The following is a 21,849-nucleotide window of genomic DNA, read 5'->3' on the forward strand; positions in this document are numbered from 1 at the left end:
ATGTTGATAATGTTCAACAAGTTATAATGTTGAACATTATCAACATTATAACTTGATAATGTTCTCAAAACAATATTATTTATCACGATAACGTCGGGGACGATTTATCGCCGCCGACGTTATCACAAAGTAAATTTGTTATTGTGACGAGGCAAGTCATTGGTGGCCACGCTAACTAGCTTTAGCATTCACCATGGGCTCTGCTGACAAGCTGTATTGTAGCACACGAGCATGATTGACAGCACTTAGACCTGCCTCCTGGCTCTGATTGGTTGTTTCTTGTTTGCACTGAAACAATCTCGATTATCTGTCTCATAAACTGTCAACATGATGACGGTTTTAACAAATATTTTTATAAAAGTGACATCCTGCCTTGACGGAGCAGCAGGGTTCAGTTCCAGACTCTCAGTAGAACTTGTCGTCGATGCGGAAGTGCGGCCGCGACACGTCGTCGGGGTTCAGGAAGACCGAGATGGACTTCCCGGGGTTCTCTGTCACCAGCTGCTGCAGCCGCTGCGCCAGCTTGTCCTCCGACGGCGAGATGATGCCGTTGGCCGGGTGGAGTCCCGGCGAGCCGTGTCCGTTGGCGGCGCCGCCCGCCAGCTCCTTCTTCAGCTGGCCCGCCTGGCGCGCCTGGTCCAGGGCGGCCCGCAGGTGTTCGCTGGGGTCCGAGCGCACGTGGGCCAGCTTCCTGGCCACCAGCAGCGCCTGGCCGTCGCTCAGGTGCTCCAGCATGTTGCACTGCGGCAGGAAGTAGTTGGGGCAGTTCTTACCCAGGATGCAGTGCGCCAGGTCGTCCAGCAGACCCAGGAGGAGGCGGCCCGGGGCGTCGGGCTCGGGGCAGGACAGGTAGGCGGCGGGGAGTCGGTCGCAGGCCCAGAACAGGAGCGTGCGCAGGTGGTAGAGGCTGAGGCCGGACCGAGGCCGGGCCAGGATGCGGGACAGAACCGCCTTGGCCGCCTGGAAGGCCTGCGCCATCGGGAACGGGATGCACTTCTTCAGCTGGACCTGGATCAGAACCGCGCAGGAGCCGGGTTACAGTCAGGACTCACACAAGTTTCCCTCAGCAAAATTCAGGAACTTTTCAAGGTTAGTTTAAAGCCTTTCCAACACCAGACATTGGAGACAAAACAACCGTTTCAATTCACTGCTATTTGGTATCATTTATATTAATAATGTGATAAATAACATAAAAAAGAAGTACTTGTTATGTTTTGAAGAGTCTCTCTCTCACACACCAGACTGGTCAGAGAACAAAACACTGATCTAAAGGTGACCTATTATGCTTCCTTGAACAGATCAGACAGGTTTGTGGGCAACAACAAAACATGTTTGCTACATTTTTTTTTTGCCCAAAATCGTTTTTAAATATTGAGATTTTAGTCTGGTCAAGTTCCTCTTTCATATTCATATGAGATGTTTTAGGGCTATTTGTCACTTTAAATCCAATTAAGCTGTTGCTGGTCACGCCCCCCCCCCCACACACGTGATGATGGCTGCAAACAGATGGACAATTCTATGATCGTACATCTTTGAAAAGCAGAAGTAGAGCCTCCTGCACAACCAACAAGAATGCAGCAAGTGGTGTCTGGATGGTAAGTCAACAACAAAACACTTGTGTTTTCCAGCAGCCATTGTACAGCACATACAGCATTAAATCCTAGCTTGGGTTGCTAGGTAACAGGCTGGGGTTGCTAGGTGACGGTACAATGCCCGTCAGATGTGACTTTTTCCAGGCACCAGGAAATCATTAACTTATTGCCAAAAGACGGCTGGGTGTTTCTTTTTTTAATGCTCAGGGTTTTTTTAGAAGCAGCAGAAACACAAATGGAAGAATGAAAATAATGCAGAAAAAGGAAATTTTGCAGAATAGGTCACCTATAACAAAAAAATAAAATCTTCTAATTTCAATAATGTTAACGTAGAAAATATAAAACAGCCTTTATTGGATTACATGGATCTATCTGTCATTGAGTCATTAGGAATAATAAATAGTTATGACACGAAATCAAGCAAAATCTTAAGGTAAATGATCTTCCTGCTCCTTAACAAAAGAAAAATCTCTGGTAAAAAATGTTCTAAGTTTTGAAGCATTTAGCAAATATAAATAACTGAAGTTTGATCTGGTTTAACTTCAGACAATGGGAAATAACTGTGCATGTGTCTTTCTATTAGGTGAATGAAAATATCTGTTTAACTGTAAATATGTTTTACAGTTGTGAGAAAAGACGGCTGGGCGTCTCCTGACCTCGCTGCGGGAGAAGGCCAGCCTCCACTCGCGGTCGGGCCGGCCGCCCAGCGGGGAGCAGCAAGGCAGCAGGTAGAACCCGGAGATGGCCTCCTCCTCCGTGATCTTACCGTCCCAGAAGTGGTTGGCCGTCAGCCAGCCCTGGGCCACGGCGGGCCAGCCCCGGAACGACACCACCGGCAGCAGGTCGTACAGGACCCGGCTGGAGCCCGCCTGCAGGAAGGACGCACACACACACACACACACACACACACACACACACGCGTGTGGTTTTATCGCCACGGCAACGCCCGCACAGAACTGATGGAAACAATTACTCTGACGATTAATCGAGTAATCAAATAAAATTTTAAAAAAGTCCCGTTTTGATGTTTCTGTTTTAATTTATTTCTTTAGGAAAATGAACATTAATTAAATATGTTGGAATAAGCACAATAGATGAAATTCATCCTTTGTTTTAAGACAATTAAGCAGAAACCCCCCAGGGAAATAGTCAAAGGACAGATAGCTCAATTAAAAGAAACAAAAAAAAAAACATCAACAAAAGAAAACATTTACACAAGAAATAACTAACCAACAGAGAGAAAACCAGAATAAGAGACTCAGAGGAGACAATGATTTGCTTTCAGCAAATGTTTTTGTACTTACACTGCAAAAACACAAAAGGTAATTTTGGTCTAGTTCCTACTGCAAATATTTTAGTACACTTGAAATAGGATAAAACTGTCTTATAAATAACTTTTCAGGAAGCTATAGGAGCTTATTTAAGTCAATAATTCGATAAAATTGCAGAAAAAGTAAATTAAATAATGAGTTAAATAATCTGACAATAGAACTAAAACTTTTTCCATCGATTTGAAGGAATTACTGACTTAAAAACAAGCTGTTATATATTTCTGAAAAGCCACTTTTAAGTTAGTCTCGTCTCTTTTTAAGTGTGCTAAGATATTTGCACAAGAAACTAGACCAAAAATACTAGGTAAGATTTTTTTTTTTTGCAGTGTGCTTAAGCTAGTAAAAGATATATAACAAAGAGAAAAGAGAAAATGATAAATAAACTATTTAGTCTTCACTTTAAGTCTCAAGTTTTAAGTGTAGGGAAAAAGATAAAGTGCAGAACAGATGAGAAGTAACGTTAACTTTTAAAAATTAAAAAGCAAAATTAAATTAAGTGTTGCCAACACAAATAATTATCTGGTCGGTGCAGATGGTGCTAAATAGTAAAATACAATTTAGATAAACTGCCTTGAGGAATTTAAATAATGGAGGTTGTTGAATCTCAGAACAGAACCGTCCATTTGTTATTTTTTTTATAACATTTTCAGAGTAGGAGGCAGCAGCGGCTCTGTACCTGGAGGATGATGGTGGTCAGGGGCCCGTTCCTCTCCAGCCGCTCCGCGGTCGGGATGCCTCTCTGCGGGCTGCGCCGCAGCTCCTCCACAGCCTCGCTCACCACCCCCCAGAACCAGTCCGCCACCAGGCTGGGCGAGAAGTAGCAGCCGTCCAGGGACTGAGGGGAGCCCAGCGACGGGATGGAGCCTTTACCTGTACAGCAGAGTTACCGGGAAACCTTTCAGTGAGCATAAAAATGTTTTTCATGTTTCCCATAAACTAATTAAAGGGGTATTTCTGTGTTTTCCAGTCACATTGTGCTGTTTTATAGCATAATCAAGTAACTATGTCAACTTCAGTTGTTATAAAAATGCTCTATGTATCAGATACGACTTGAAATAAATTTTCCTTAGTAATATCACAAATTAAAATTGGGTCTCTGTCTCTTTAAGAAGCTCCTGCTCTTTCTGAAACACCGCCTTCAGGAAGTCGTCACACATCTGCTCCTCCATCAACCCTTTAACAGCATTTTTACCAGCGTTTCACTGAAGCAGCTCAGGAGGTGTTCGCTAATTGCTACTGGCTAGTCTGAAGGAACTGAGTAGGGAGGAGCTGCTCCCAGGAGGCGGGGCTAGGTCCAACCAGGACAGCTGAACAGTTACCATGGTGATTAAAGGATTTCTCAAACATTCATGAACGCATCAAAGCAACACTTCAGGTCCGATTCACATTATAACATCATAACATGATGTGAAACTCAAAAAGTTCATTTTATGATAAAGTTCAGAATGACAGTTTCAAGATGGACGCCATTTTTTTAGCCTTTTAACCAAATTATTGCCATAAAATGTTGTTTTTGACTATTCATGCCAACTCTAAAGTGACATGAAGCAAAATCGGATGACAAAACTGAAACTTGGCTCAAAAAAGTTCATTTTACATAAAAGTTTTGGTTTTGGGATGATGTGCTGAACTCTAACGACTCAATTACCACAAAGCTGACAGATTTCACTGACCCCGTCTTATGTTTCTTCTATTGAATAATTAACAATCAGCACTACTTTGTCAAGTAAATGTCATAAAAAGCATCAAGGTTTGGGCTTGCACCAGGACAGGATGTGTTGGTTCAGGGGGTGTGAACACTTTTCAGAGAAAGGTGTCAAAATCTAATTATTCCACTGGGAACCATCGACCCAGGTGGGTTTTTTCGTCTTTCAGGGACACATTTGGTGCGACACTTTCTGTCATCTACCCTGATTTAATCAGCTCCCCTGCCTCGACAATTACAGCTCCCTGAAATCTGGTGGGAAATGTTATTACACATCCAGAAAATCCAGCTGACGCTTCGTCCCAAACTGCTAAAAATTAAACAGATTCATATCAATAAATGTCTTTACTCCCCCCTCCGCCCTCGCCAGCGTGCTGCAGATTGATTTTCTGGAGTAATCTGCAAACCGCTGCATTATCTTGCACTTTCCACTGCTTAGTTCTGCTTCATAAGTTGAACTCAGAGCCTTTCTGAGGGCTTTTATTGTGAAAAACAGCCCGTCTGCTGCGGGCTGAAATTGCATCACAGCGTCGTGCATCAGAAGAAAACACGCGCTCAATCCAATCTGCAGCAACACTTTCATCTTTGTTTATTCCATCCAGTCACTCGTCTTTCACTTCCTCTCTCTCTCACCCATCTCCTCCTCCTCGTCCTCGTCTTCCTCGGCAGGGAGCCCGCTCTCCTCCTGGCAGCAGACGCTCCAGCGCGACAGGACGTTGGAGTCGCAGAGGCGCAGGCTGAGCCAGGAGTGGCACGGCGGCGAGCGCCTCATGTCCAAGGTCACCGGCTGGTTGCGGTCGTGCAGCTTCAGGGCGGGAACCAGCAGGGTGAAGTCCAGGTCGAAGTCGGCCCCCTTGGCGTACTCGCCCAGGTCCTCCGGGTTCAGGTCCAGGACGCCTTCCCGGGCGCCGCCGGACAGCAGCAGGTACTCGTTGGCCACCGGGAGGCGCTGGTCCACCTTCTGGACTAAACCTGGCAGGGTGGGAGAGGAGAGAAACAGTTAAGAGTTTGGTGATTTCAGCAGAGGAGAATAGCTTCACCAAAGGTCATAGGTCACACAGATCCGGCCAGAGTGCTCACTGACCAGCAGCTGCTTTCCCCGTTAACAAATCAGCATCGACTTTTGTGGTTTAGTTTAGTTAATTTTGATTTTCCTTTCCAACTTTATGCTGCTTAAGGCTCAACTAAAAGGAGCTTTTTCTTTATTGGACTTTAGTGACATCTGCTGGTGAAGTTGTAGATTGCATACAAGTACCACAATGACTAAAATATTAAGTAGCTCCAGACAATAAATCAATAACATATATCACTTTAGACATGTGATCAATATCAATGGATAATACGTCTGATAGAATATTCAATAATTTCACTGAACTCCGATCCAGACCTGCGCAGCATTCTGGGAAATGTAGGCAGAAGAAAGGTTTTAGCTGCTCAGCCCATCACGGCTAAGCTAGGTTAGTAACTCACTCACTCTTTGGTTACCTAGCAACTCACTCACTCTTCAGTTACCTAGCAACGGCCTGCTGAGCAACTGGCGCAGCAGCAGTTTAAGGTTTGTCCACTGTGTCTCATAACTGCTTAAGAATAAAAACTACAGGTGTAAAAACTGTGGATAAAACAGGGAAGGTCTGGCAATACGTCAGATAAGACAAAAGAAAACTAAAACATAATTATCAACCAAAATGAAAGCCTTATCGTTATACATTTTGAGCCGTATTGCCCAGCCCTAATAGTGAAACGATTAATCGATTATTGAAATAAATTAGAGATCACCTTATATTTTAACCCACTGGCATAAGTGTTAAAGCAAAAGTTAGATTTGTATTTAATCGGGTAAGTTGGTTTAGAACTAATTCCTGTGTTATTTTTCCTGGCTTTTTAGCGACATCTGCTGGTCAAGTGGTAGACTGACCAGCAGATGAACCAATGATGAGTATAAAAAAAATCATGCCCATCGTTTGTCCATTCTGGGCTCCTGTACTAAAAAAAAGCTTCATTTTCTGGCAGAGATAACTAGTTTGAGGTTTCAGAAAACACAGTTATGAATAACGTATCACCGTCAGAGCAGCTCGTTCCAGTCAACCTCACACAGCGGGACATGAAGCATCTGGAAGAGGCACGAGATGCATCGTTTTCCTGTTGCAGCTTAAATCCTGCCAGTACCACAACTCCCCAGAGTCTGAAACCACTCTTTCCTTCACTCTGAAAACTTTGACAGAGAAACTCAAGTCTCCAAATCCCTCCACGACTACTTAGCTGTGTTGTGTACTTTTCGGGCTCTGGGACCGTGGGAACCCCCCTGGAGTAAATTATCTCAGCCCATTTAAAAGGAGAGAACCGAGAAGAAAGCCTGATCTGACGGAGAAGTGGCCCACAGGCGACTGCTACCTGCTTCAGGTCGGAGGTGAAGCGCAGACGACGCAGGGGAGAGACGCTGAGGAAGGGTGTTTATCAGCCAGAGGGGATTTACGACAATCCTCCTCAAACTGTGGTCCGAGAGGTACTGCATGTAAACAACTGTTAATTTGCCATTACATGAGCGACGCTACAGCTAGCTTACCAAAAGATTGTGTTTGAAAATAATAACAGACAAATGGCTTAAGATCGGGTCACTTAAAAGAAAGCCTGAAGGTACCGGTGGAAAGTTTCTCAGGGTGAGTTGCAGAACTTTTGTTTTTGAACATTATTACGATACACAGTCCAGAGCTGCGCCCCACGCTGACTAAGTGCATCTGAACACCTAATATAACATTATGTTGGGATATCTACTGAAAATGTTTGTTTTTACCCATGCAACTAAAGTCTATTTTTCTTTTAAATTACAAATAGCAGCTAAAGGCAGAAATTTGGTGGAAATGTGGCTCTATGGCGTATGACATCATACGCCAAAGACACTTTATGTAACTGTTTTTGGATGAGATTTACACAGAAAGCTCAAATCTTCTTCAACAGAAAATGTTTAACTTTATACAAAGTCATGTCACAAACCTTTTTACCCAGAAACACACTTAAGCACACCCATCACTTATATTTGGCTAAACATAGGAAAGGTTTATATATATATATAAAGATTATTTTTGTTGCTGGAAATGAACTAAATCATTTTATAGACTAACAAAAACGATTAATAATTGGCCCAAAAAGTTAAATAACTGTAAAAACTAAAGCAGATGTCATACAAATGATGGTTTAATTAAAAATAATGTTTAATTTATTGTTTGTCCAGCTGAAGAATTCACAACTACCATTTTTGTGTTTCAGTTGGAGAGTAAGAGCTAATTTTGGCTTCAGAGGAATTTCAAGTTGGCGATTTTGGTCCTTGATGCAAAAAGTTTGGACCCACCAGAACCAAAACATTTTATATACCAACAAAAAGTTAAGTAACTGTAAAGATTAAGGCTAACGTCATACTAATGTTTAATTAAGATATTAGTAGCTTAATTTATTGTTGTGGATGTAAAAAAGGAAGAATTCACAATAAAACTATTTTATGTCTTTATATAAAATGTAATTTTGGCCCCTGAGGGCTTTCAACTTGGGGGATTTTGGGGATTCTCTTGTTGTTAGCATCTATTTCACTGCTAATGCACCAATTAACTTGTTTGGATGGCCTCACGTCATTAATGGTAAAATAAAATCGAGCAAATATAAAACGGAGGAACATCCAGAGATTGAAAATAAACCCATACAGGAGTCAAACTGCATCTTATTTGACGGCACTAAACCAAAGCTTCCCGTTTCTCTCTTTGCATTTCTGTGCAGCTGTGTTCAACACAGAGTCGGATTTTATTCTGTTTCTAAGACGAACATCAAACAGGTGCGAGCGTTGAGTGAAAGTGGTTTTAATCTAACATCTGAGCAGGAGAAATAAGACTTAATGAGCGGGACATTGTCTTCTCTGCTTCTTTGGATAAAAACAGCCGGAGCGCTTCGGAGGTGTTTTCAGAAAGAAAAACATCGTCTGAAAGTTGAACTGCAGGATCCCGGCGGTGAACCAAGAGCCTCTGGTGTTTGTTACGCAACTGATTTCAAACCCACTGAGAACTTTTAAACTCCAATCAAAGCTAACGATCTGCTGCTTCTCAACAAACAGAGAATATTTAATTCTCCACATACCAACACGACTCATACATGTTTATATTGAAGTACTTTTTATCCAAGGAGATCAGTGGCCAAATACCAGAGTTGCTGCTGATTTCAAAATGGCGTAATGCGAAAAAAGATGAGAACTTTAGACTGACATCTTGACAAAGAGACCAACCTTTTGTCTTTAGTCTGAAGGGTTAAAGAACAGCAGCTGAATTCATTCTTTGGTTATTTTACCATTGCCAGTCCTCCAACCATCAACCTTTGACCTTCTCATAATTAAACATTTTCTGGTTTCCAATTACTTTAAAGACAGCAATAGATTCAGTGATGAGGAAAAATGAAGTTATTCTACATTCACTGGTTTCACGCTTTATTTTTCCAGCTCCAGGCTGTTTAAACTCATCGAGTTTAATGAGTTTCTACAGTTTTGGAATATTTCTAACTATTCCTAAACTTTAATTTGTAAAGTTAGGATAAAGCAGCACAGCAGACTTAACTACAGCAGCAATGGAGAGCAGATGTTTTTCTTCACACCGATCACAGAGATAAGGTGAAGTTTCCAGATTTTCAAACTGATTTGCAACATTTAAAATCAGTTAAGAGGAAAAAGGGTGGATAAAAGCTGAAGAGGAAGAGCAGACATGAGATAACAGCTCAGCAGGTTTGCAGCGGAGTCTGCTCTGATTTATTTGCTTTAATCGGCCTTTAATAAATTGGGTCAAATAGCCAAGAAGATGTAAAAAAACCGTATCAATTAGCAAGCGCCACGCTTTCCGCAATAAGTTTGAAGTTCTTCCAAAAAATAATAAAAAAGAAAATGTAATTTTTTAAATGGAAACTGTTAAACACTCAGCAGGACAAACCAGCGCGCGCACACACACACACACACACACACACACACACACACACACACACACACACGGAAGCACTCCCAGCGCCGTCCGAATGTGGAAAATGGAGCTGGAATGGAGCCGGTCCCGGCTGCTTTCACAGCCACGGATTAAACCCTAATCCTGTAACGGATGTACGTCTCCAGGAGAGGACGCCTTCCCGGCTCAAAAGACTCATTTCATGTCCCATCAGAGGGAAACCCAGGCAGAATTTCAGTAAATTATAATCATAAGTTACGCTGAAGTGCAGTGAATTTAAACTCACATTACAGCAGAGACAGTCATTTCTACAGCCTCCATTTAACCACCAAGCGCCCAACAGGGAGTGATCACTAAGAAACCTGCGTGATTTACCTCAGAGTGAGAAGCAAAGACTCAGTTATTACTTCAAACATCCATACTTTAACTAGAAACTAGGCATTTCTTTAATATTTGTTGTTTAAAGAGGGAAATCCTCCATATCCATTAGACCAGGCATGAGGCTCTTTAGACCTGGGCTGCAACTAATGATTATACTTATCGATTAATCAATTATTCACACCATTAAGCGACACATTCTGCAGATTTTTCATCTAACCACTTGAAGCTGCAATTTGTAACTTTTATTTAAAAAATATGTTTTTTACATATTTGTTGAAACTGTCACCATGTCGTGACAGAATGAGGAAAAATCTGTGAAAAGATCGATCTCCTCCACCTCCTCCCTGAGCCAAAAACAACCAATCAGAGCCAGGAGGAGGGGCTTAGCCGTGTCAATCATCCTCATGTACACACTTCTAAATGTGCTAAAGGCAGAGAAACAAATTACCATTACAGGAAAACCGTTTATCTGCTGTCATCAGTGGTCATGCTAACTAGCCTTAGCATTCGCGACATTCTGCACGAGCTGCAGCGAAGAAGAGGAGAGCGGCAAGCATACAGGCATGATTGACAGCGCCAAGACCCGCCTCCTGGCTCTGATTGGTAGTTTCTATTTAGCACTGGGAGCTACATTTTTTCACAGTCTAATACTAAACTGTTACGGCATTGTGACAGTTTTAACAAATAATATTAACAAATAAAGTTTTAACAAATAATGTGTAAAAAATATGTTTTATAAAAGCTACAAACTGCAGCTTTAATCTCTTAAATTAATGCGGTTGTGACCAAACTTTTTAGCACGAAGCCAAAAATGTCAAGTAGGGCCAAAAAATTTCAATTTTCATAATGTTTTAAATTTAAAAACATTATATGTATTTTTATTGGCTAAATAAACTAAACATTCAATATTTTTATGAAATAACGAAAAACAAGGACAGGATATGCTTTATTCTGACAAATTTATTAAACAGGTTTGGCCAAAACTGCATTTCAGTCAAAGAATCTGAATGTTTTTGGTCCCTATTACTAATAAATGAAATTAAAAGCAGAAAACTTGGTTGAATATCTTGTGTTGTACCTTACAATTTTCATTTTAATCCTTTTCAAATCTGCATCAACTACATGACCTGTAATCAAGGGCCACCCAGAGTCAATCCGGAGCCATAAATGGCCCCTGAGCCGCACTTTGGTCACCCCTGAGTTAATGGGAGCTTCTAAAAGTTTCCAAAAGTAACAACAAATTAAAATAACAGATTTTGGTTCCAAACATTTGAACTGCCTGAAGAAAAAACTAAACTGACAGAAGTTATGATTCACAAAAATGTAACATAAATGGCCACAACATTGGCTGCCGACCCCCAGTTTAAACAAAAATAAGCAAAATAAACCTCCAGACTTCATCTCCAGTCTAATTCAGACTGATCATCTTCTCCATCACCTCGCTGGTCATGATTTCACACTACGGCAGGAGATTAGCTCAGAAACAGATGCTTCAGAAAAGGCCTGCTCTGTGTGTGTGTAAGTGTGTGTGTGTGTGTGTGTGTAAGTGAGATGGGGATGAGAAATGACAGACGTGGTGTGTCTGAACCACCTGCAGAGAGGAAGCCGTCGGTGTCATTTCGGTTCCTCTCTGCTGCTTTGATCTCGGTAATGCCGCCGTTTTACTCGTCGCTAAATGACAGTGAATTATCAGCGAAGAGGAGAAAAACCATGGCGGGTTGAGATTTTTACAGCAGCTCTGTTGCCCCCGACTTCTTTAAGTGAATCTGTTTTGCAGACGTTAGCTGTTCTCCAGGTCTCGATTGACTACTTCTTTAGGTTCTCTACATAAATATAACAAACAGGATGTTAAGACAAATGATACAGATGTCACATCGAAGAACAGAAACACAAAAAGAGTTTGAGATGCCTCAGCTGGAAGTAAGCTGAATTATTTATCTTAAAAAAGAAATTAAATACCGTCGTCACTCATCAACCAAGTGATTCAGTGGACAGAAAGTATATCCAGTAGCAGTCAGTGTTGCATTGACGCTCAAGAAGCTTCTGACTAAAGACCATTTCTATAAGACTCACTGTCATTACATGCCAACAGCATAACTGTGTTTTTGTGTTAAAAAAGGTTAAAAGTTACAAAATGTGGAGGTGAACTAGCTGGCATCATAATTTGGAAATAAAATCGTGTGAAGCCAACGGGCCCTCAAACCCAGTTCAACGCATCAAATAAAAGTCTAGCTTAATCCTTCTTTACTGTGAATGTTATTGGTGTATAAAAAAATTAAAAATTTAAAGTAAATTAATAACACTTAGCCTGGTGGGGGGCAAGTTAAGCCTGGTGGCCTGCCAGGCTTAACGTACACTGGAGGAAACCCCGAGTCAGGTAAACCCAGTTCGACTGGGGACCAAAGTTACATTTGTTACATTTTCAGCTGCTGCAGTTCGCTTTCACTGCAGCAGCTGTGACAGCGAACCTTCAGTGGTTCTTGGTGCAGTGGCTGCACCAAGAACCACTGAAGGAAACAACATGAAAACGGAGTAGCGTCAGGTTTTAGTGGCTGTTGGATTTCTCTTTTGTCTTTGTTAAAAGATCAAGCGTCATTTCTCTCACTAGCGCTAGGCTAGCTTGTTTGTTTTCAGTTGCATTTACCCAGAATGCCCTGCGCTGTAGTCTACTTCCTGCTTTTGGAGTTTGGCATTCAAGTCACACCAGAGTTTACTTGAATCGAACAGAGACGGTGGATTTTAGGTGGACCAGACTTTGTGTTTGGTCCACCTCAGAGTTCGCACTTCGCCAAATAAACCAGATTTTAAAGACAAACGGACTGGAGTTTGATTAAAGTGGATTAAACATGGCTGGTGTGAATGAAACCTTAGTTTTATTTATCTGTAGGGTTAAAGAGTTGGACAGAGAGATGTTGAGTTGGGGATATCATCCTTTCCTCTTTCTGTCTCTGCTCTGCATCCATAAAACCTCCAAATCCTCTGGCTTTCCTAATCAGCTTCTCCCAGTTGTAAAAACAACAACTTATTGGAAAATGTTCAGAGAAAATCAACAGTTTATGAGTCAATATGAAGACGACCCAAACTAGATTTTCCAGCTGAGGTACAGATGAGGATTTTTCATGAACACTCAGACAAAAGGTCAGACGGCCCCGTCATCCTCTGACAGTGGCTAATCGTTTCACTTGCTGCCGCAGGAACACTTGGAGATTTTTAAACCCTTAATCGTCTAATTGAAGACTCTGTCAAACGATGTCATGCGGTGTCAAAACCCCAGTCATGTTCAATTAGGAGCCGAGAAGACTCCTAAAACGACGGATCAGATGTGACATCTTCCGCCTTGAGCCACGGAGACTCTGCTCGCCGTTTCAATCAGAGACAGCTGTGCAATCTGCAGCAGGAGGCTGCGAACTCATCAGCATCTGCTGGGAGATTCGCCGACACGCCGGCTTCCCCAACCGTAAAGACTCAACGCCGCTGTCAGCCAAACAACAGCGTTGGCTCCGATTGGGCTCCGCGTCTGAGCTGATGAAAATTGTAGCACAAACAAAGAGCGGCTGATCAAACGAGGATTTTGATTCGTCTTCTGGTCCCAGCTGCCGAGCAAAGATGTGCTCCCAAATCGGAAACGGCGCTAACGGAGGGTTAGTTGGGCGTGCGATAATAAAGCGGAGGCTGGTTTCTGGCGCCCGGCCCCTCGACGCCCGAGACGCAGAACATCTGGATCAGAAAGACGCCTCCATGAAGGGAGAAAATCTGGAATAAAAAAATGACTTTTTCCTTTAAATGAGGTGAAATATTCAGCAGCGGTCGGGTCATTCTGCACAGACTAAGAAGCTCTAATTGGCATCCACTCATCATAATTATCGTCTTTTAATGATTTAAATCAAGGTTCAAATTGATTTGGAGTAAATGAAATTAATTAAACATTTAAAAATGTCCTTTTTAGTTGCCATTTTGGGCTGGTTCAGAATCCAAATCAGCTTTTTTGGCCAACATTGTGTGAACAATCAAAGGATTTAGTTTCAAGCGTAAAAAGGACAAAAGGAAAAAGCATTTATGTGTATGTAGAGCCATTATTTTACATATAAAAAAAATAAAAACTACAAGTTCTAACAGTACAAATATGCTAAAACTGTTTCTGTGGAAGCCGACCTGAAAGGAAAAGTCTAAACAGTTTGTGTCCAGAATGTGTGGGGTCTGCAGAGAACTGTACAAGCTGAGGATTCTGTATATCTATAAAATAAGCAACATTTTGTTGCTACATTACTGAATAAAAAGACATATGAGCTCAAGAACAATAAATATGTTTATTCTTTTTAATCTTTTACCTAGGTTATTGTTTCTTAAAGCATGAAAAGTGGCTCTGTCGTCCATCATTGTTTGTGGATGTCGCTTGTGCGTCAGATTTACGGGCGTACCAGAAACATGAACACAAAGGTTCCACTCAGAACTTTTGTATGTAAAAACAAAAATGCGTTAAAATCAATGTAATTAATTAAATGGAATTAACACGTTAAAGTTCCAGCTGTATTTTTCTTCAGTTTTCTGAATTTGTTATCTTTAATTCACCTTCTTCACAACTAATCACATTTTAACCTGTGAATTTGCCTCACTGGGAGTAGAAAAAAAAAAATCACAGAAGTTGATTTTTGTTTCAGCTGATTTTGATTTTTAGTTTAAATCTGCTGTAAAGAAGAAAGAGGAAATCCCTCTGGACATGTCTGGATCTCCTTGCAGTGCAGTTTAAGCTTTTAATCTGTTTTTTTTTTTTTTTTATATACAAACGTCCATCTCTGGACCCAAACAGAAAGATGTTCATGACTTCTGAAGATCCGATCGAAAGCAGCAGTCTTCCCGTAGATCAGAGAGAGGATGACCTTTGAACTCCTCCTCGTTCTTCCACCAGTGGGGATCCGTTTCTTCTTCTTTTTCATCTTAAAAGATTTATACAGTAGCCCCCAGAAGGCAGACCGAATTGTTTACCCAAACATGAGGTAAATAAGAGCATGAGAATCTGTCAGGCTGTGAGGAAAATCACTGTCTGTTTGCGAGTTTAATCTCCTCTCCTGCCTTTTCCTTGACAGCCCAAGTGAGAATCCGTCTGCAGCTCAAACTTTAGAAAAGAGCAGCCCAGCGCGCCGAAATACGACTCCCCCAGATCAGGACGATATCTGCTTCCTTTCATCGAAGCCGCCGCACGTTCAGCTTTACAAGCCCAGAATCTAAACGCAAACTTTCCAACTGTTCAAAGTGTCAAACTTTTATTTGTTCCCTCCTTCGCACCGGTGAGCCGCTGGTGATTGAGCCGCCTGCAAGACCTAAAGGAGCCATCAGGAGATGTTCAAAAAAACGACGGGAGCAGCAAAGAGGCTCCTGCAGGGGGAAGGGAGTGATGTGTGTCTGCGTGCGGCGGCAAGAAGATGAGAAAGGAGAGGCTGTATCCCAGTTTGATTTGTGCCGTTTCTCACTGGGTGAGGCGAGGAAGAGAGAAGAAGAGCGATCCATCAACCAGCAAACTGCAGAGGAAAACCGGCTAATAAGATACGGAAACACTGAGCATGAAAAACGGCTTCTAAACAAGCCGTCTTTTAATGTTTAACTGGTTTATATCAACACCAACGAGAGAGGCCAGGAAGATGAGCGTTAGAAGACAGAAAGGAGAAACAGTGCCACCTGTTGGACACACTTTCATATGTCATCTTTTGTTTTTAACTTGCAGCTAAAAGCTAAAACTAGGTTTACAGCAAAGTTTGCAGAGTAGATTCAAATCAACACAATCTATATACGAGGGTTACTGGGTTTAACTTTATATTTATTTATCCAACTTATCCAGGTGTGTTTATCTCAGATACAGATACTCCTACATCAAATAAAAAAATGGGCCAATGAAGGATAACTCGTTTCCTTTTACTGTATCTACTCTGACAACCACTTTGTCATCTGTCTGCAAAACGTTTCAAATGATCCTAGAAAAAGCAGAGCAGCAAAGCTCCCCTATTCGTCACAGTAAACTAAAACAAATTCCTAATAAACCTGGAAAAATAAATACAACACTGTAAACCTTATGACCAAATACACACTTCTACAGCTGCAACATTGTGGTGGCACAAGCTACAACCAATAACAAGCAGAAACAGAAAAAGAGACGACTTGTTCTGGCTCGCTGAATATTTTCTTCCCATAGAAACGATTCAAATCAGAAATGCAGCGGAGAACATTTCCAGAACTCACAGAACAGAACCGGTGCCGATTTATTTACCTCTGGAGCCAGAGAGTGAATCTGGGAACCCGACCTAACCGTGTTCCAGCTGCGAAATGGAAAACCAGAGAGAAACGCTGCAGACTGGACTGATTAAAGCTAATGACGGGTTATTTCTTCACAGAACTGCTAACCCAACCCATATCTGGAGGGATGATGTTTATCTCTATGGGCTGAAACAATTACAAAAATGTAATTTCACCAAAGCATTTTGACATGATTTCTTAATTTAGCACAAAAAAAAAGAACTGGAAAGCTCCTTCAGTGACTATTGCATCCCAGGTGCACAAAGGAGCGTTACCACAGATCCTTCCTCCCAGCAGCTCAGTAAGTTGTTTACATTCCTGCTGTTATTTGAATGGTTTTAATATTCAACCAGTCACAATGTGGCTACCCCAAAAGATACGTACCAACCTAGACATGACACATGCAAAGCAATAACTGAATATTTTAAAACAACTTAAAACTGTAGCAAACAAGGCTGGACAAGAATAACCAAAGCTTAACCTGCCACTATGGAGTAGGAAGGTAAAAACCTGAAGATTAGTCAGAGTGATTAGTATCTGAGCCTCACCAAGTTTCAATCAGATTTGTTCTCAAATTTACCAGAAAAAGCCAATAATCACATGAGAAACTGTTTGCAAGGATTTATACAGCTAACATTTTGATGTGTAATGACTTGGAAAAATGTAATGTTTCAACTATTGATTTTTTGTGATTTTATGATGTAAAGCACTTTGAAGTGCCTTGTTGTTGAAATGTGCTACACAAATAAACTTGATTGATTAAAAACTACGTAATTAACCAAGAGGACGCATTGCCCTAAAAACTACGGTGAGTCCTTATCGATTATCTGACCTTAAAGCTGCACTATGCAACTTTTATTAAAAATAGATTTTTTTACATATTTATTGAAACTGTCTTCATTTTGTAACAGTTTGATATGAGACAGGTAATATGTGAAAAGATCGATCTCCTCCATGTCCTCCCTGAGCTGCTATTGTCATCTGAAGAAATGCACCAGAAACAGCCAATCAGAGCCAGGAGGCGGGTCTTAGCGCCGTCAATCAACCTGATGAACGCGCAGATACACGTTTAAAGGCGGAAAAACATCTTACTGCTAAAGGAGAAACATTTATTTGCCATCACTGGTGGTGGCCATGCTAAATAGCCTCAGCATTCACAACAGGCTATGCTGATGGGGAGAGCAACTGGGAGAGTGTGAGCAGCACGCATATGGCATGATTGACAACACCAAGACCTGCCTCCTGCCTCTGATTGGTTGTTTCCAGTTAGCATTGGGAGAAGGTAGATTATTCGTCTCATAATGCCACGACATGGTGACACTTTCAACAAATGTGTAAAAGTTACATAAGAGAAATAAATGTTTCTTTTACCGAGCATGTTGAAGATGAAGTCCTTGGCAGTGTGGACCTCTAAGGCGGTCTGGTCTCCAAACTCCCCCTGCTCCAGCAGCACCAGCTCCGACACCTGGGCCGACAGCTGCTCCAGGGTGGCCCCTGAGCGGAAGTCCACCTCAGACAGCTTCTTAACGGGGGCCGGAGAGCGCGGCGTCACCGCGTTCATCAGCGACTCCATCTCAGCAACCCTGAGGACCGAAGAAGAAAAACAGGAAGCTTTGTTTAAAAAAAAAGAGTTCAACCCACTACGTACAGTTTTTATTTATGCCTTTTTACTTATTTTAAGTAATTAAAAGAAAGGTTTTGACTCCACCTGAATAGTTACAGTTTCTGAGAGTTTCCATGTACCAAAATAACACAATGAATTTCCCTCTATCTAAATAAAGAGCTTTGATTGTTTTGACTTGTTATGTGCTGCCTGGTGTTAATCATGAGACTCTGAGGGTTGTTGGTGCAGAAGAACAGAGAATCATAACACATTAAACCAAAGGAAAAATGAACATAACAAAGTTTTGTGACATTTATACAAGGCTCTGTTTCTTTAAACAACTCAACCTTGTCAACAATGTGTTAAACAATAATAATTTTAAGCCTATTTTGACATTGTCCATCTATTATAGTTCATTTTTTAGTAGAATGTGGGAAGATTTTTGCAGACTTGGTGGTTTGGTTTAATTTTAATGGTTCCAGTTTGAGCTTGAATCCCAGCATTTTAACTGCGAATGAGTATTAGTGAGTCTGGGCTCCCTGTATTTGAAGTTACGGTACTGGCAAAATTATAGTTTTGTAACATTAATAAACTTTTATATGAAAAACAGGCAAAGAGCAACCATGAGTAGAACATTAAGGAAAGACCACTTTGTGAAAGTTTCAAGGCAATATAAAAAGGTCAAACTAATGTCAATTTTTTGAGCATAAATGCATTTATTACACCAGAATTTTGTATTTTCTACAGGCAGTCAGTGATTTGTTTACAATTATGCAGGTATCGCTTGTGCAACATTTTCTACCACCTTTTTCCCTCCACTAAACTTTCTGTAAATATGCTTGGTTACAGCACTATAGACTGTGTGGATTATCCTCTTTGTGGAGAATTAGCTTTCTTCCGTATGATTTTCTAAACCATAAGAAGCTTAGAAAATCAGGCCTCTGAATAAAAAAATTCTGAATAAAAACTATTTCTTAATCTTATAAGATCATCTACATTTCAGAGAAAGTGAATTTGGAGTTGGCATAATTACTAAAGTACAACTAAGGCTGTACTTTACTTAATATCTCGAATTGAGTTAATGAAACAAAGGAACAATGAACCAGCTCTGTGATTTCAATTCACCTCAACATGATCTTTGCATAATTTAAAATTTGTTATAAGATTATATTTTAAAATAAATAGTTTTTACATACATCTCTTTAGGCTTGTCGTTAATAAATCTATCATAAAAAATGTTCCATTTAAGGATTTTTAAAAATTTTAAATTTTGACAACAGTGTCTTCAGTCAGAGGTTTCTTCCGATACACTGTAACACAGACCGCTACAGTAGATGGTTCCTGCCCACAGCCATCAGCATGTACAATGACTCCATATATTATATAAAAATTACAGCAACATTTACTTTCTCTCTGGGATTAATACAATATGTAATGGATAATCTACACGTCTTCAACCTGGTTTACATATTTTGTTGACGTTGCTATGGCAACGTGAATTCTCCCTGCAGCGTAGACGGGCACGTGAGGCGACGGTTGATGGAGTTAGCGGATTAAATGTACCCAGAGCTAAACGAGTCCAAAAACATTTTACGTAGCAGAACGAAAACTTTTACGTGAAGGTTCAGAGTTGAAACAGGGTGTTGGGTCTGAAATGGGAAACTGTTGTTGAAAAGTGTAACAAAATAATTAAGGGCGGGGGAGAAAAGTTGTAAACAAAGTTTGTGTCGCGTTGGAACGCCAACACGGCCTCTGCCCCTTTAAACTGGGTCAATTAGCGAGCCAGCTGCTAAGCTATTAGCCAACAAAATTAGCCTACCTTGCTGTCCAACAGTTGACACCTAATACACCTTTCATATAAGAAATTATCTTGAACTGTTGTAGCAAGGGTGCTAAAATAGCTACAATATCTCTAACACACAGCTGGACATGTTGCATTCAGGCGGCACCCAGAAAGAGCTAATTTAGGATATTAGCCAACTAGCTTTGGTAAATTAGCACTATAGCTAACATGTTAGATTTGACATGTTAGCAAACAAACACACATCCACAGTCACATACAGATGCGTGTATCCCCACACGCACACACGACTTCGTTTAGCTTCAAGACGACACACACACACGCACACATGCACACACTGATCCATGACAAATGATTAGCCGAGAGGCTAAAAGCTGCTCTCCAGCACACACAAACACACCCTTTGAAAACGGCGAAGTGCGGCACTTTCTTCGCTATCTCCTGCCTCTGCTGCTTTTCTGGTCCCCGAGCTCCAATCCGCCTTCCTCAGCTGTCATTTCCAACAGGATCCGAGCGTCACCACCGCTACCACCTTCCCCCTGGCAACACCGTCCCACAAATCATGGTCCTACTCACAGGATCCAGGGATTAGCCAGCATGGGTGGTGGAATGGAGTGGAGTGTACGCCCCACGCTGAGTGGAGAAAAACACACACACACACACACGGGTGTCTGAGGTCAGAGTTATGATTGAAAACGGGTCTGTGTCCCTGTGGAGAAGATAAAATGCAGAGTTCAGGTTTGGCTAGAGGAGGAACAGGGAGGTTTCATGGCTCCACAGCAGAGATGAATCCCTCATCTGCCTATTTGGACATGGATGCTGATCCAAAGCTGTCAGCATGTGTACAGTAACTGAGAAAAATGCTATTTAATATACAAGCGATTGTCACACCTGCTCATAAAACTAGATCCTATTATGGTAATGCTGCTGGAATTAGTGGAATCCATGCCCTGGAGATTTGATGAATGTGTGGGAATTATCTGAGGGCAGACGAGGACAGGCTGTTCATTAATCCAAGTAATAGGGCACAGTTATTGTTATGTTTTTCCTGAGCCTGATTTATCATTTAGAGCACAACTATGGGGAATTTAGCTTGTTGTTAAATCTAATGCATCTAATCTAATGCAGCAATTACCTACAAATACGGTGGAATTGGGAAAAGTGTAGATTGAAAAAAACGTAAATTTTTGCCTAAAACCGCCAAATATTTTAGATTAATCCCAGAAATTTTCCTTAAAAAATGTGTATTTCTAAGTTTGAAAAGTCGAAAAATGTCTAGAAATTTTTTTTTAATTTTTTGATTAATCTCAGAATGTTTTCTAGAAGAAGAAAGAAAAGAAAAAAAAATCAGGGAAATTTGTGAGAATTTTTTTAGATTAATCTCACAAATTTTCTAGAACCTCCCCTGCCCCCACACACCTGGAAATTTCTGAGTTTCAAAGGTTGAATTTCTCTAAAAACTTTTTCTAGAAAATCTCTCAAAGTACTCTTAAAATGTATTAATGTTTTTCTTGGAAACTTTCACATTTTCAGACTCTGAAATGTCCTTTTTTAAGCAACATTTCTGTGAATTTCTTGCATATTTTTTGACATTTGAAGCCCAAATATTTCCAAGTTTTTTCTCAATTTTTGAGATTAAGCTAAAACTTTCTATTTTTTTTCTTCTCGCAAATCTTTGACTTTTCAAACTGTGAGGTCTCCAAGTTTTTTCTTGCAAATTTTCAACTTTCGGAGTTCAGAAATTTTCTTGTATTTTTCTAGAAAATTTATGAAATTAATCTAAACATTTCTTAGATTTGTATATTTCAACTTTTTTCTTGTACATTTTTGACTTTTCAAACTCAGAGATTTTCTAAGATTTTCTAGCTTTTCTAGAAGTTTTCTGAGATTAATCTAAATTTTCTGAGCATTTTTGGTGGAAATGTACGATTTTCTCCTTTTTTATCTACAGTAGCTCTAACTGGCTTTCACAACTTCTACTTGTTCCTCTATTTTTTATTTTCTATCAAAAACAACACTTCTTGTTTTCTTGACACCCAGCATGTCCAACACATTTCTAAGATTAGCTTTACTCTGTATTTCTCTTATTTTTGTGTTTGATCAGATATGAACTGCTGGCATGCTGTGGCATTGTTACCCAGAGTTTCAGTCTCCAGCTCCAAGTCTGTTCTTGTCCTGCAGAGTGAGTGA

The 21,849-nt window shown here is 40.8% G+C and overlaps 1 protein-coding gene across 2 annotated transcripts; it reads right to left on the bottom strand.

Annotated features, from left to right (window-relative positions):
- Positions 1-7: 7 nt before the first annotated feature.
- tmem102 (transmembrane protein 102) lies at positions 8-20,421 on the bottom strand. Of its 2 annotated transcripts, none has more exons than XM_015051047.1 (6): positions 20,060-20,421; positions 17,627-17,838; positions 5,262-5,600; positions 3,600-3,793; positions 2,249-2,461; positions 8-1,008 (listed from the first exon to the last, which is right to left on the bottom strand). In XM_015051047.1, exons 2-6 carry the CDS (start codon positions 17,826-17,828, stop codon positions 406-408), a joined length of 1,551 nt encoding a protein of 516 aa, XP_014906533.1. In that variant the 5' UTR covers positions 17,829-17,838; positions 20,060-20,421; the 3' UTR covers positions 8-405. The 2 variants fall into 2 exon arrangements, with proteins under 2 accessions (XP_014906533.1, XP_014906534.1); XM_015051048.1 differs by lacking the exon at positions 20,060-20,421 and adding an exon at positions 19,475-20,049.
- Between the last annotated feature and the right edge of the window lie 1,428 nt (positions 20,422-21,849).

Source organism: Poecilia latipinna, unplaced genomic scaffold, assembly GCF_001443285.1.
Source record: "Poecilia latipinna isolate Pla-1442-1.1 unplaced genomic scaffold, P_latipinna-1.0 Scaffold1026, whole genome shotgun sequence".
Taxonomy (NCBI): Eukaryota; Metazoa; Chordata; class Actinopteri; order Cyprinodontiformes; family Poeciliidae; genus Poecilia; species Poecilia latipinna.